Source organism: Nyctereutes procyonoides, unplaced genomic scaffold (assembly GCF_905146905.1).
Source record: "Nyctereutes procyonoides isolate TBG_1078 unplaced genomic scaffold, NYPRO_anot_genome, whole genome shotgun sequence".
NCBI classification, from domain to species: domain Eukaryota; kingdom Metazoa; phylum Chordata; class Mammalia; order Carnivora; family Canidae; genus Nyctereutes; species Nyctereutes procyonoides.
Genome location: NW_026575030.1, coordinates 6,813,232 through 6,829,526, shown reverse-complemented (window position 1 = coordinate 6,829,526; position 16,295 = coordinate 6,813,232). Strand labels below are relative to the sequence as shown.

At 55.4% G+C, this 16,295-nt stretch overlaps 1 protein-coding gene across 1 annotated transcript; it reads right to left on the bottom strand.

Moving 5' to 3' along the window:
* Positions 1-883: 883 nt before the first annotated feature.
* Positions 884-14,491, bottom strand: LOC129503986 (5-hydroxytryptamine receptor 5B-like). Its single transcript, XM_055316540.1, has 2 exons — positions 13,709-14,491; positions 884-1,224 (listed from the first exon to the last, which is right to left on the bottom strand). Exons 1-2 carry the CDS (start codon positions 14,489-14,491, stop codon positions 886-888), a joined length of 1,122 nt encoding a protein of 373 aa, XP_055172515.1. The 3' UTR covers positions 884-885.
* Positions 14,492-16,295: the final 1,804 nt, after the last annotated feature.

Here is a 16,295-nt window from a genome sequence, read left to right as displayed (position 1 = left end):
ACGCTTCAAAAGTATTTTTATTCCACATACAAGTCCATATGGTGAAGTAGTGGGAACATTTCTCATAGCTGCTCTCCCCTGTACAGAAGCAGAGAAAGGACCCCCTCTCCCTCCCCCCCAACCCCCCCGCCCCCCCCATCCTCAACACTGGCCAACTGCACAGTGGAACCACCTAGGGAGCTTTAAAAAGCACTCCTGCCTGGGTTTCTCCCCCCAGAAATGGCAATTTAATTGGGCTAAAGAACAGTCTAAGCATCCAGCCCTCTTACTGATGAAAAAAAAAAAAAATTGGAGGACGCAATAATATAAATTACCAGACCTCTTCTCCTCTTCTCTGAAAGTCCGATTCAGTAGACGTGGGCTGTACTCGACACTTTTTTTTTCTTTCTTTCTTTTTTTTTTTTTTTTCTCAAAACCAACGTTTAGATGATTCCCATCTCCCAAGTTGGGATGAGCTGCCTTGGAGATCAGGGAAGGTAAGTTGAATCAGGTGGGTACAGGGTGAGGGAAAGGGCCATTGGGCAAAGGAGACAGCCTCCTGGGTGCGCCCCAAGGCGGGCCCCTGGGACCCTGTGCTGAGGCGTGTGTGTGTGTGTGTGTGTGTGTGTGTGTGTGTGTCCGTGTCCGTCCCTTCCTCTCAGAGGAAGAGGGTGGGAAACGGGAAGGGCAAGGCAGCCTTGTGCGCCCTTGTGTGCGGCCCAGCCCCGAGTCCCGAGTAGCAAGGAGAGCGCCCTGGGAGAAGGAGCCTGGCGGGTTAGCGCCTGCCCCAGAGCCTCGGGCACCGGGCACCGCCGCTCCCACGGCCGGGCCGGCCTCGGGTCATCCCCCAGGGCCGGGTGGGGGGCGAACCCCGCGGCCACTCGCCCCGCCGGCTCTCCACGCGGTCTACCTCTGCTTGCTGAAGAGGCTCCTGAAGGCGTCGTTGTAGTTCTTGTTGAAGGCCGTGTAAATCAGGGGGTTGAAGAAAGAGTTGGAGTAGCCAAGCCACAAGAATATGCTTTTCCAGACGGGGGGCAGGCTGCAGGCGCAGAGGGGGCTGATGAGCGCGGCCAGGAAGAAGGGGATCCAGCACAGCGCGAAGACGCCGATGAGGATGCCCACCATCAGGGCGGCGCGCTGCTCCTTCTGCTCGCGCCCCGCCGCCCCGGCCCCGCGCACCTGAAAGGCCGCCGCTGGGCGACGCGCCCTGAACACCGCCTCGGCCTCGGGGGCGGCCTCCTTCACCTTGGAACAAAGGAAACGTGCCATTAGCCCCGAAAGCCTGACTGATGCCGGGCCGAAGAGCCCCAGGGGCTGCCCCAGGGCGCCCAGCTCCCCTGCGGCCTCCTTCCAGGCGCGCTTGGACCCTGGTCCCCCGAAAATGCTGGGCGGAAACGGTCCTGAAACTGCAGGTTAAAATAGGCCCTGAAGGCTCTTCTGGGAGTGACAGTGGCAGGCCCCGCGGTGTCAGGTGATAAGAGGTAAAGGGGGGGAGGCGGGTAAGAGCGGGAGGCCCAGGCCACAGGCCAGACCCGCTGGCCCGGCGCGGGAGGCCTCGGGAGGCGAACCCGGAGCGCGGGCCCAGCTCACTTCCATCCGAGATTCGCGGAGCGGCCTCCGACTGGGGCCAGGACCCCAAAGGAAACGGACCCCAGCCCGGGCCAGGCACAAAGTTTGCAGCTGGAGAGGCAGCCTGTAAGCACCCGGATTGCAGGAAATTCTACAACTATGTGCTAAATGGATTCTGTGTGGATTCCGGGGGGTTCTGTACTGCCCAGCTTTCAGAAGACAACTGTCAATGCCTTTGTGGGGATAACCCAGACCGTTTAAGGAGCCCCCGGCCCAGTGTCCCCCCTGCCACCCCATCCTTTAGCTATCTACCTCTCAGTCTCAGAGGCCACCAGCCCTCTCAGAGTGGCCTTTCTGACCCTCCAAACTCAATCACATCTCCCTGGTTGGTACCACTTTCTCCTCTTCCGTGGCATTTTGTGCGATTATGGCCATTACATCTGCCCCCCACCCCACCCCCACCCGGGTCCAAGCTGAACCAGGCACGGACTGTGTCTTCCTCGAACACACGGGCCCAGCAGCAGCACCTGGTGCCTGGCGGGTGCTCAGGAAACAGCTGCTGAGTTAACATGACATCTGCATTTCCCTTCCTGCCTGGGTGCTGCCGGCCAGCCTTGGCGGCAGGTGCTGGGGACACACAGGGAGACAGGCTCCGAGGCAAGGGTGCATTTAGCTAGACACGCCACGGACAGCCCCTCGGCCGCAGAGCGCTATACGGCCCACAGCACGTCGTCCTCTCACACTGTGTCAGGACGACCAAAGCCCAGCGGCGGAGGAGCCCCGAGGGGGCCAGGATGCTGCAAACCTGGGGTCCCCCCCTCGGCCCCACCTTCAGATTCACTACATCAGCCTGAAAACAGATCGTGGAGGTATGGACAAGACTCCTCTCCTTTCCCAGTACACACCCCCCCGCCCCCCACCTGGAGAGAGACACCACAAGGCAAGCGATGCCACTAAGACCAAACCGCATTCCCCACCCCCCGTCACCCTGCACCCCCCCCAGAGGCCAGCCAGAGCCCCTGGGATGAGCCCTCCCAAGGTGTGCCGGCCCCCCCGCAGGCGGGCGTGAGCCCCATGTCCCCATTCCCCTTTAGAAGACACATACTGGCCAATTCTCTCATCGTGGGCCACCACACATGTCATCCTGAACCCCCCCCCCCCCCGTGATAGTTAGCTGTCCCCTGGGGAGGGAACACTGTTAGCAGAGCAGGAGCAGAAGTGGAAGGGGACATGCTTGTGTTCCTCCCTCTGGGCTCAGTAATGGGCACTTCCCAGCCACTTCTCTGCTGACCTAAACGGCCTCCTGGGCACTGGAGGCCCTCCCGGTGCGTAAGGGAAATTCCAAATCCTTGGTATGCTGCTGTGGTAAAGAAATGGGGTGAATTCAGTTCAAAAGGGCTCCTGGGGGAAGAGAACCAGAAAAAGGCAAATTCACTGATTAAGTTGGTTTAAAATACCTGGCCACCTGGCCTCCAGCACTGCGGCGGTTAGCAGAATCCAACTCTGCGCCACCAGGGCATGTGTTTGCTAGACCCCTGCACTCCTAGCTTTCCACCTGAGCCTGCTACGGCCTGTGCAGAGAGAGAGAGAGAGAGAGAGAGAGAGAGACGCTGGAAGACTGTAGAATCTGAGAGGGAGGGGCAAGATGGCAGAAGAGTAGGGTCCCAAGTCACCTGTCCCCACCAAATTACCTTCAAATCATCCTGAAGATCTACGAATTCGGCCTGAGATGTAAAGAGAGACCAGCTGGAATGCTACAGTGAGAAGAGTTCGCGCTTCTATCAAGGTAGGAAGACGGGGAAGACTGTAGAATCTTTCCAGAAACGGCTTTAAAGAAACTGAGTCGACCTGGCTGGGATGGTCTTGATTTGCAAGGAGACTGACTAGCTTGGCTTTCATTATCTGAAGCGTAACATCCAACAGAAAACCAAAAGAGGCTCAGAAGAGCTCCAGAGAAGTTACTATAAAACAGATTCTTTACTAAAGTCTTGTAAGGGATGGCTTGAATTCGTTCTCACATCAAACTGTTGAGGTATTATCATCTCCATCTTATTTTTTATTTTTTTATTTTTTTTAAAGATTTTACTTATTTATTCATGAGAAACAGAGAGAGAGAGAGGGAGGCAGAGACACAGGCAGAGGGGGAAGCCGGCTTCATGCAGGGAGTCCGACGTGAGACTCGATCCCGGGACTCCAGGATCACACCCTGGGCCGAAGGCAGGCGCTAAACTGCTGAGCCACACAGGCTGCTATTTTTTTATTTTTTAAGATTTTATTTATCTATTCATGTGAGACACACAGAGAGAGGCAGAGACACAGGCAGAGAGAGAGAAGCAGGCTCCATGCAGGGAGCCCGATGCAGGACTCGATCCCGAGACTCTGGGATCACACCCCGGGCCAAAGGCAGGCACTAAACCACTGAGCCACCCAGGGATCCCCCCATCTCCATTTTAGAGCTGAGAAAACACCGTGAGAAGTTAAATACCTTGTCCAAGATCACCCAGCTGCTTACTGGGTGGAAGAGCTAGAAGTCAAAGGGGAGTATTCTGAACCTGAGACCACACTCTTAATCCCTACCTGTTGTTCTGCACCTTTAGTAAAGGTGACTGATCTGGATGGGTTCCAATGGAATCTTTTTTCTTTTTTTTTTTTTTAAGATTTTATTTATTTGAGAGAGGGAGAGTATGAGTGGGGGAAGGGGCAGAGGGAGAAGGAAAAGCAGACTCCACACTAAGCAGGGAGCCCAACCAGGGCTAGACCCCAGGACCCCGAGATCATGACCTGAGCTGAAGGCAGACACGTCACTGAGTGAGCCACCCAGGTGCCCTAGTAGAATCTATTTTAAGGATACTCATGCTTGAGATTTTTTCAGGATGGACGTATATGGCTTCCTGGTGATGTCTAGGGTCTCTGGCTGCAGCTCTGGGACCGTCCCTGAGCTTCTCCCTCTTTCCTCTTTGGTCTTCTCTCTCCTCAGCCTCCTTACCCTGACTTTCCGTCTGCACACCTGTCTGAAAACTGATCACTCAGGCTTTAGGGAGCCTCTGACCTCTGGTTAGAACCCCCTAATTGGCAGAGTAGAATGCAGGCTGTTGGATGCACACAAAGGTAGGACCCGGTACTTTTGGGTCTAGCTATAAAAGGAGTGGTGCTCCAAGTACACAGAAGTTTGGAGACACTAGATGTCATGGCCAAGGCCATACAAGCAGGACAAAGCAGAACCATGGTGCCTGCCTAGTGGGTCCATTCCAGGGCTGTAGGGCTTCTCTGGGCCACGCTGGGACGGGACCTAAAAGATGAGCTTGCCTTAACACCTCCATAGAATCTGAGGCTTTTTCATCTAAAGTTGATTAAGGACCAAATCTGCCAGACAATATACGCTTAGATGTTTGTTAGCCACCTACCGTGTGTATGAGGACTCTGTCGTGATGATCTCCCATCAAGTCCCAATTTGAAATATTCTGTCCCACAATTCCCTGTGCTCTGATGCCAGGGCACAGATTCTGAATCCTTGTTCAGAATATTGTGTCACCACCAACATTCCAGGAGGGCAGGGACCATGACTGGCATGTCCCCTGAAGAGTCCCCCTAGCATGCAGCATCATGTATGGCATATGGTAAAAACTCAGTGCAAATTTGTTGAATTAGAAAATGGGGGATTCCTTTGGATGTCCCTTGCATTTCTGCACATTTTGCTAGTGAAGACACGGACAGCCCCAGGTTTAGACTGGCTTCTCGAGGATGTTTGTAAAGCAAACAATTGGAAAATTGAGATAGTGTCTGCCCATGGAAAAGCAGGCAGCTTTGCTTGCAACCCATTATAAAGGATTCAGGCTTCCTTTTTTTAAATTATTTTTTATTTTAAAGATTTTATTTATTGATTGATTCATGAGACACAGAGAGAGAGAGGGGCAGAGACACAGGCAGAGGGAGAAGCAGGCTCCATGCAGGGAGCCCGATGTGGGACTCGATCCCGGGTCTCCAGGATCACACCCCAGGCTGAAGGCGGTGTTAAACTGCTGGGCCACCAGGGCTGCCCTCAATTAAATATCTTAATAAGAAATAGGAGAGGAAACAGAAAGAAGAGAGATGGTCCTAATCACTCGTGGAACAAACATACCAGTCTGCGCTGTGACCCCAGGGGTCAGACATCCAGTATGGCAGCGAGACTCTTTACAAGGCTGGTGGGGTGACCGCACTAATCATAGTGACCAACCAAGCCCTACAACATCTGAGAGAGGAGAGAGGACATGAAGAGAGATTTCTGATTAGGGCTGAAGGCAATCCAGATTGTTACTCGAATTCCCCGTATCTAACCAGAGCTCGGCAGGTCAGGACCTGAAGAGCTGGGGCTCCAGTCTCTCTGCCCAGGCCTCACTGAGATACCCAAGCTCCATGTCGCACTTCCCAAAGGCACTTTAAGGAGATAACTAACCAAAATAATCCCTCAAAGTGAACAGAAACTGTTTAGCTTGTCTGACAAACTAGATCAGGAAATTTCCTCCACTGCTTTTCATGTGGAAAGAAGAGAAGAGGAAGAGGAAGAGGAAGGGAGAGGGGAAGGGAGGGGAGGGAAGGGAAGGGAGGAAAGAGAAGAGAGAAAAGAGGAAAGGAAAGAGAAAAGAAGAGAAAAGAAAAGTTCAGAAAGCTTTCTTGTGAAACAACAAAAAAAAAAAAACCGGGCTATGCTCAAAAAAAAAATAACTTTCCCTTCATTGTAATTTTATTCACAACAGAGAATAGTTTTGCTAAGCTCTTAGGTGTGATCATAACATAAGGTACAATTGCTACCATTCTTGTCTTTGGAGAACATGGATTTTTATGGGGAGTTTAGTCACCATGGATTGGCTAAAGGTCCACTGGAATTAATGCTGAGAAGGGGAATACATCTGTATTTTCAGCTATAATATCATCTGACCTGAAGTCATCTCCTCCTTATGAGTGGATGCTAATGGAAGGGCCTCTGTTGTGGCAAGAGTTCATACCCAGAAATCCCTGGAACCCCCGGCCAGAGATTCTTGGCACAGAGGGTGGAAGGGAGGGAGTAGTGGCAAGAAGGGAGACTTTGCCTTTTGCACATGTAATGTGCAGACTCAGTATTCTGATTTGCCCCCCTGGGGGCTATGCCCCGATGACTACAGCCCTGCCTCAGAGAGTCACAGTTACTCCTGCACTGTGGGTTCCATCTCCCAGGAGAGCCAGGGGGAAGGAAGGCTCAGCAGCACTCTCCAAAGATGGGCTTCAGGGAGTGCCCTATGCAAATCGGGTGACCACACATCCAGGTAACATTCTGGGCCGCAAGTCCAAAGCTTTCTTTAATTTTCAAGGCATCTGCAACCTACCAAGAGGTTAAGAACCATGGAGTTCGGATCTCAGTGTTCCACTGAGAAGCTCAATCTTCTCCAAGACCTACACAAATTTGAGGAATAGCTCATTGCAAGGTCACTGTGAAGAGACATGGTCCCTGTACCATATTTACCTCCACCCCCTCCCTTTCCCTTTCTCCCCTCCACTCTTCCCTGACAATCCAATCAGAGAGAAGAGAGAAATGGAAGTAGATGTGAAGAGACAGAATGAACGTCACAACGTAAGGAAAATGAAGAAGTTTCTGGAGTTGGGGAAAGCCAGGGGCATTTCTGAATGTGTAGAGGAAATGCTCCTTAACACATCCAAGTACTTCTGGAAACTCTCAGACTCTCAGGTGCCAATATTAAAAGAATCAAACCATAGGGGCACCTGGGTGGCTCAGTGGTTGAATGTCTGCCTTTGACTCAGGTCACGATCCTGGGGTCCTGGGATCGAGTGCCACACTGGGCTCCCCACAGGGAGCCTGCTTCTCCCTCTGCCTGTGTCTCTGCCTCTCTCTGTGTGTGTCTCAATAAATAAATAAATAAATCAGATTTTTTTTTTTTTACCACTGACACAATTTGATTCATAAAATGTACTTTCCCAAAGTTAAAATAACCTTGCAGTCTGGCATGGGAATGTGTTTGAGCCCACAGTTCTTTTAATAGATGGAATCAGAACGAGGGTGGTGACTTTCCACCACCCTCTTCCCAACCCCGAGCTCTGACAAACCTGCAAGCCCACCAGCAGCTTAGTCTTTGGGGTGGTCCAGTTGACACCTAAACAGTGGACAAGTGACACAAAACTTTAAAGGGCTCTGTACAGATGTCAGGTCACTGAATCATATATGTACTGTATGCTTATGACACAAAACTTATTTATGCTAATACAGAGAGCTCAGAGAGGCAAATATTTTATAACATAACATTATCTAACACTCAGATCCAAGTTGTCACAAGCCCTACAGCTCCACATTACACTTTTATTAGGCCCTTTACCATGTGCAAAGTGCTTTCCCATATACTATTCAGTCTCTCAGGACCATTCACTGTCTTCTGGACAGACTTCTAGCAGAGCACCTATAAGATTTTACTGAATTTTTAATTCCACAGTTTTGTGGTCTACTAAAATCAATCCCTTGAGAACAGAGACCTGGCTTGCTCATTTTTTAAACTTCAGAGGCTACCACATTGTCTAACATACAGGTCAGTAACAGTCATGTAATTTTGAACACCATCTGTGTACCTCACAGTGGTGGTTTTATTTATTTTTTATTTTTTTTTTTACAGTGGTGGTTTTAAAATCTGTTCACAAGTTCACTGATACTTTCCCAAAGGTGGATCCTAACCCCCCTTCCCTTGAAGGTGGGCTGGAGTTGGCAACTCACTTCTAGTGAATAGAATAGAGGGGAAGTGAGCTCATGTAACTTCTGAGACCAGGTCATAAAAGGCCCTGCAGTTTCCTCCTTGCTCTGCTCTCCCGGAGGAGCGGAAGCCAGCCGCCATGTTGTGACAACACTCAAGCGGCCCTGAGGAGACCTCCTGCTAAGAGCCACGTGCGTGAGCCATCTTGGAAGCAGAGTCCCCGGCCCAGCCAAGCCTTTGAATGACTGCTGCCCCACCCAACATCCAAGGTCTCTGATCACATGAGACCTTGAGCCCACATGGTCAAAGACATCCCCAAGCCAGACCCACAGAAACTGTGGCTTAATGCATGTTTGTTGTTTCACAGCACTGATCTTTGGGCTAATCTGTTGTGCAACCAAAAGGTAAACTCTCCTACCTGGGATGATGAGTAACAGCAGTAAGGGGAAAAAAATCATAATTCATTATTTATGACTTACAAGAGGAATTTTAAAAAATAATAATGAAGGTGGCACAGCAGCTTTCACTTATAGTTTACTATTTTATTTTTTTATTTATTTATGTTTTTTTTTGGGGGGGGGTGGTTTACTATTTTAGAGACTCCATATACACCATGATCTGGTTCACTCGTCACAAGAATATTATGAGGCAGGCGCAGTACTTCCCTTTTACCTACAGGGAAACTCAGACTTAGGTTAAGTCACTCAGTTAGATTGCTAATGAGCGGCACAAAAAGAATTGAAATCCAGGTCTCCTTGCTTCCCAATCCCATGCTCTTAACCACCGTGCCCCCTGTCTCCCACCACATGTTTACTGATTGAGTGAGTGAGGGAATGAAGGGTGTCAACCAGCACTGCGTTATCATAGTCATGAGCCCTAGGCATCTTTTTCTCTGTGGGCCCCTTCCTCCATTAAAAAATATTAAAAATTATATTTTAGGACCATATTATTATGAAGACTAATATAGTCGGGGCTGGCTACATGATTATATATTCATTGCTATCATATTCATTCTTACCCTAATTCTAAAAGAAATTAAAGCTGGGGCAGACCGGGTGGCTCAGCGGTTTAGCGCCACCTTCAGCCCAGGGCCTGATCCTGGAGACCCGGGATAGAGTCCCACGTCGGGTTCCCTGCATGGAGCCTGCTTCTCTCTCTGCCTGTGTCTCTGCCTCTCTCTCTGTGTCTCTCGTGAATAAATAAAATCTTAGAAAAAAAAAAAAGAAATTAAAACTGAACCATTTCCACGGGCCCCTAAAAGGGTAGTGTGCCTACTGTGCCCACTGAATAATTAGACCTTGCTCTCAACTTGGGCACAGCAGTCAAACAACTGGAAGGAAGAAACTTTGACGTCACATTCTAAAAAACCAAATACGTCATCTCCATTGATTTTGCTTTTTTCGTCTTCTAAATAGCAAAGGGCATGGGGCAGTAGGCAACAATCACACCCCATGGGGGTTGCTTGGTGGGGGCCAGAACATACTCTGTATGTGGCGGTCGGTCTAGAGAGCTGAGAGAAAGGAATGAACCCCGCATCCCAAGAGAACGTGGGGGTGCCTCCGTGCTCAGCTGTGGTCAGCTCTCCTGGGAAGGTCAGAGTTCACGTGCAGAGAATCGGGACCCTGCGCCCATGCCCCACCTTGCCTGGAGCACAGCTGCCTCACTCCTGTGAAGGTGAGGTGCCTGTGGGCAGTGGATCAGTGCTCAGCAGTTACGTCCCGGGGGACGGCCTGGAGGAGTGACCAAGCAAAGATCGGGGACCTCAGCTTCTCCACTTGATAACTCTGTAGTCTTTTTTTTTTTTTTTTAAAGGTTTTTTATTTATTTATTTACGATAGTCACAGAGAGAGAGAGAGAGGCAGAGACACAGGCAGAGGGAGAAGCAGGCTCCATGCACCGGGAGCCCGATGTGGGATTCGATCCCGGGTCTCCAGGATCGCGCCCTGGGCCAAAGGCAGGCGCCAAACCGCTGCGACACCCAGGGATCCCCGATAACTCTGTAGTCTTAACTGAACTCACTTTGCAGCGACTGAGTTCTATCCCCTGGAAAATGAGGGCTGGTGGCAAAGACAGTGCTCATTAAATAATCCACGTACTTCCCTGGATTTGAGAGCCAGCGGCTGGCCCATGGGCCCAGGGCAAGGCAGCTAAAGGCTGCTGTATTGCTATCCGTCTCTTCCCCTCACTCCGCAACCTCGGAAGCCAGTCGTTCAAGACCACGTAGCTGGAAGGGGGCAAGTGGTCCACGTAGCTGGAAGGGGGCAAGTGGTCCACGTAGCTGGAAGGGGGCAAGTGGTCCACGTAGCTGGAAGGGGGCAAGTGGTCCGCATCCTTGAGTTGCTGCTTGGCTCTGCAGGAGGGCTGTGGGACCCGCAGTGAGCTTTGAGAGGGAGACAAGTGGCCCCTTTGGGGGTCATTTGTGGCTGAGCACATCTTAGCTTATCCTGACTGGTAGAGATAATACGGCCAAACTGGCAGGGTCATAGAGATGAAATGAGAAGAATGAATATAAAGCATCAGTGTCTGGAGGGAGGGGCTCACTTGGCAGACGCTGGTTTCTGGCTGTACTTTCAAAAATTGCATTTTTGCCCCCAGAGAATTAAATCACTCCACAGGAACTATTGCTGCTCTCGTTCTGATAACATCTCAGTGTTGGGACTTGGCCACGAACTGCAAAAAGGGTGAAGGATGTACACAGCCCCATTACCGGAGTCTTCAGACTTCATAAATGCTCCTATTGCCCAGAGAAAGCAGTACAGATATGTTGCAGGACCCAGATTTAACTCATTTTCCCTAGAGTGCAGGAAACAGCAGATGGGAAGGAGGTGAGGTAAGGAGGGGGAAGGTGTGGACGGGGGAGGAGGGAGGAGAGGAGGTGGGAAGGTAGAGAGATAGTATTCTGAGCATATTATTTTAAAGTTCTGTTTGGGTGTCTTGTGGCCAGAAAGCTCGGAGATGCTGACTCAGCAGCATTTGGGTGAGAGCCGGCTGAAGGCTGAAGAAGCAGGATGCTCTCCAACACCGTCACACCCACAGTCTCAGAATCATGTGACCCGAGAGTCCCAGCCAGGGCTTGGACTGATACTGTGTAGTAGGGAGGAGAATTTGCAGCCCCGAAGCGGGGAGAGGGCTCCCCTGGAGGTCCCACTGCCCCCAAGTGGAAGGTCCCAACACTGGCCCTGCCTCCCAGAGTTGTCTCCTCACCCATGGCCACCCCGATTGGCCAGGCTCCTGTTCCCTCATTTCTTCTTGGTATCAGCGGCCTGAATGGGGTCCCGCAAACATGACACCAGGCTGAGGTTTGCCAAGCCTGTCCGACATCCACCCTCCAGGATTCTCTGGGTGCACACTGGATGGATGGAGCTATTAAAAGCCAGCCCTACCTCCGCACTCGGACAGAAAAGCTATAACCACCCCAGGCATTTCCGAGGGACCTTTCAAAGAACATCATTAATTCTGAATAAAGCTCTCCCCTACCAACACTTTCTAACTATAGTCCTGACATTCCTGTTTTATGCTACAAAATCCCTCTGCCATTTAATGAAGAGGAAAAAAGCCTGCTTTCTTAAAACGCATATGTTTGGGTAGCCTACGTATCTGAGTTAACTTTCCAAAATTAAAACTAACAACAGAAAACTTACTGTCTCCTTCTCCCCGCCCCCTCCCGCTGGCTGTCCTTCCTCCTTGGACGGGGCACACTGGTCCCCTCTCCCCCTCATCCTTGGTTTCACTTCCCGAAGTTTCCGTTATCCCTGACCAACTACAGTCCCGGAAGCAGATGGCCCTGATCATCCAGATCAGCAGTAGCCTCACACCACACCAGGGTGCCTGTGTCATCGCCTCACTTCATGTCCCCACGTGGGCCTCTTATCACCTCACTGCATCACCGGAGGAGGGGTGAGTACAGTAAACTATGTTGAGATAGAGCCCACATTCACATAATTCTTATTGGAGTATATTGTTAGAATTGTTCCATTTTATTATTAGGTACATTGTTAATCTCTGTGCCTGATTTTTAAATTTAACTCTACCTTAGGTACGTTTGTATAGGTAAAACAATATAGATGGCTCCGCGCCGCCTGCAGTTTCAGGCATCCCCTGGGAGTCTTGGAAGTAGCCCTACAGACAAAGTGCAACCACTCTATTGTATTTGGGAAGTGGCAATAAGTCCTGTTATTACTCTCCAGGACCTGTGGCCTGACCACCCCCTCCCCCAAAGGGGAAAGTTTGGGGCTTCCAGGGTGGGAGGGAGCTGACACGTGTTAGGGCCTGGCCAAAAGGCAGAAAGCTCCAGTTCTAAATACAGTCAGAGAAGTTCTGCCAAATGTGCCTTCCTCCCTCTCATCCATTTCCAGGATTCTGTTCCCGCGGATTGCCCGGGGACACCCTGTTGATCTCTCCTCCAGCCACCCCGGGGTGCCAGGCACTGCGCTGGTGCCTCACACTCTTCATCTCCTGTGATCCTTCCTCCCCAAGAGCCCTATGAGCCAGGAATGAACTGGTTTAAAGATGTGGAAAAGAGATGAAGCAGTTGCCCCCAATGTCCCGAGCTGGGATTTGAACCCACAGCTCTACCTGGTTCCAAAGTCGCTAGAGGAAAGCCCTGAAGTTGGGGTAGGGCGAGCAAAGTGACTCCTGAGTTCTACTTCACGCCGCTTCCCTCTTCGGCAGGCGGCTGGCCGACCCAGGCCGAGAGCCGGTTTCTGGACTGCAGAGGATGGAGCAGGTGCGGCGGACGCGGGAGGGACAGCCGCGTGCTCCTCCGCGCGCCCCAGGCCCTCTGCCGTGGCACTAGCCGCAGGCCTCGCAGGGATACGATCACTCCCGCGGGGAGCGACGGGGGCGCTGCTCCTCAGCCCCCACCGCTGCGCAGACGCGCTGCCCGCAGCCCCCTGCAGCCCCCGGCAGCCCCTGCAGCCGCCGGACCCCCACGGGGCGCCTGGAGAACCTCCTCTCCGCGCGCCGGTGCGCGGGCGGCCAGCCCCACGGGGCGCGCCCGGGGCAGTGACGCGCCCCCTCGGTGCGCGCTCCAGCAGAGCGGATGACAACTCCCCGAGCGCTCCCGGGCGCGCCCCAAGCGCGCAGGCTTCCGCCGCCAACTCTCCGCGCGGCCCGGCTGCCTCCTCCCCCGGCAGCGCCCCCTACCCCGCCACCCACAACTCCCCCGGCACCCACTCTTCCCCCGGCACCCCTCCTCCCCCGGCACCCCCCCTCCCCCGACATCCCCTCCTCCCCCGGCACCCCCCCCACCCTCCCCCGACACCCCCTCCTCCCCCGGCACCCTTTCCTCCCCCGGCATCCCCTCCTCCCCCGGCACCCCCCCTCCCCCGGCACCCCCTCCTCCCCCGGCACCCTTTCCTCCCCCGGCACCCCCTCCTCCCCCGGCACCCCCCCTCCCCCGGCAGCCCCCCCCCCAGTCCCCTTCCCTCGTTGGGCCGCCCGCCCCTCACCTGCACGGCGGCGGGCAGCGGCAGCACGGCCCTGCGGCGGCGGCCGAAGCGGAACTTGGCCGCCTTGTAGATCTTCCAGTAGACGAAGAGCACCACGCCGAGCGGCAGGTAGAAGGCGCCGCAGGTGGAGAAGACGGCGTAGGAGGGCTCCTGGCTCACCTGGCAGCGCAGGCGCCGCGCGTCGTACGCCTCGCCCCAGCCGAAGAGCAGCGGCGCCAGCGCGATGAGCGCCGAGAGCGCCCAGGTGAGCGCGATCATGAGCGCCGAGGCGCGGCGGCGGGCGCGCGGCGTGTACTGCAGGTGGCGCGTGATGGTCCAGTAGCGGTCCAGGGCGATGGCCGCCACGTTCCAGATGCTGGCGGTGCAGCACAGCACGTCGAAGGAGATCCACACCTGGCACAGGCTCCGGCCCAGCCGCCAGCGTCGCCCGGCCGACAGCTCGCTCACCAGGCTCAGCGGCATCACCAGCGCCGCCACGAGCGCGTCCGACACGGCCGTCGAGGCCACCAGGGTATGCGGCACGCGGTGGAAGGCGCGGACGCGCAGGATGGTGACCAGAACCAGCAGGTTCCACAGGAAGGTGGCCGCGATCAGCAGCACCAGCAGCGTCACCACCAGCACCGTGAACACGGACAAAGGCGGCTCGCGGCCCGCCAGGGCGACCCCGCCGGGGCCGGGGCCGGGGCCGGGGCCGGGGCCGGGGCTCGGGCCGCTGCTGCAGGCCTCGGGTCCCGGGGCGAGCGCGACGCCGGCGGCGGCCACCGAGACGTTAGCGGCTTCCATGGCGCGCGGGACGCGGCTCCCCGCAGGGGACACACAGGCTCCTGCGCCCTGGCGGGCGCGGGCGTGCGAGGGGTCGCCGCGGGCCCTGGAGGGCAGACAGCGGTCCGGGCCGCAGTCCCCCTTTGGCTCCTCTGCCGGGAGCGCCCGTGGAGGGAGAAAAGAGAGTGGGACCCTCGGGAGTGCGCCGGGCTCGGCGCGCCGACCCCTCCCACCTCTCCGCGCCGTCCCCGGGGCAACCGGCTGCCACCCGGCTGGCGATCCCCGAGCGTCCGCGCGCGGGGGCGGGCTGCGGAGTGGCCCCCACCCACGGCGGGCTGCTCCGGGGCGGGGGGCGCGGGCTGCACCGGGGGAGGGGGCGGGAGGATGCACCGGGGATGGGGGTGGGAGGAGCTGCACCGGGAGGGGGGACACGGGCTGCACTGGGGCGGGCTGCCCCGGGGAGGCCGGGCTGCGGAGTCGCCCCCACCCATGGCAGGCTGCACGGGGAGGGGGGGACGGGCTGCACCGGGGCGGGCGCGCGGGGGCGGCCCGAGGCCCCGCCACTGCGCCGTCCTGGCCTTCGGGCCGCTCCGCCGATCCTCCCGCCGGCCGCGCAGCCCCAGGGGCGGGGAAGGCTCCCAGTCCCGCCGCGGCCCCCCCTCCGTCGACCCCGCGGACCCGCCCGGGGGCACAGCGAGAAACGGAGGCGCGCACCCCCTCCCAGCGCATCCTGCTGCTTCCCCGGAGACGCTCCGGCCTGGCAGGGGCTTCGCGGGGCCCGCAGAAGTTGACTCAGGCTCGGGGCGGCCGCTCTTCTAGGCAGCTCGGCGGGGGCGCGGGAAGAGCGAGCGCGTGGGCCGGGCGCCCCCTCCGACCTCCGACCGCGCCAGCGTGGCCCTGCGCGTCCCCCCGCCCCCGCCCCTGGCGGTCGCGGACGGACCGGAACGCCAGCAGCTTCCCTGCCGGCTCTTCACAGCCAAGGGACAGCTGGACTGGTTTACTGTCGCCCCTCGGGCAGGGGTAGAAACCAATTAAATTCAACCCAACACTGCGTTACTTCTGTTCCTGGGCAGGATAGACAGGTGAACGCAGAGCCACAGCTGCCCCTCTGGGGGTGACCACAGCGGACCCCAGGTCACCCACCGGCTTCGCACTGACACCCCAGGAGCAGAGTGGGCACCGAGCCGGAGTGAGGGGCAGCTCCCAGAGGGACGCTTTCTGGAAAGGCCGCGGAGGCTCTGGCAGGTGGAAGGGTTTTCCTCCCCTGAGCGGTCCCACCCCCGGCCCACGGGGCAGTCTTTGGGCATCTGGACCAAGCAGGGAGGACACCCCAAGAATGCTCCTCTCGTGTGCTCGCCCTTCTTCACCCCTTTGGTAAGTAGGTACTTTCTGCTTCCTGCATACTGTGTAGGGCAGGCTCGGGAGCACACTCGCAGGGCAGAGAGAGCAACATTCGAGAAAGTCAAAAATACAGGCAGAAGTGTCAGGTGGCTGATAAAATCTCAGAAGTGGGCTGTTCTGGGATCACAGAGATGGGGATGCTGTGGTCAGAGAAGGCTCCCCACTTCCTGAAGTGCAGGGAGGGAGTGTGGACAGTGGACAAGAGGAAAGGAGGGTTGCATGGGGCAGGAGCATAAAAGCGGGGGTGGGGGGTGGGGGGGTGGGGGGGTCGGCAGCGAGACAAACAGGCAAGTGTAAGTGCCAAGGAGCAGGGTTTTCGCATTTGGTCTTGGAAGAAGCTGGATGTTGGACGGTTTGGAGAAAACTCTCACGATGACCGTCCTTTAACAGAAAATGGGGACCGGCCTTCGAAATAGTTTCACAA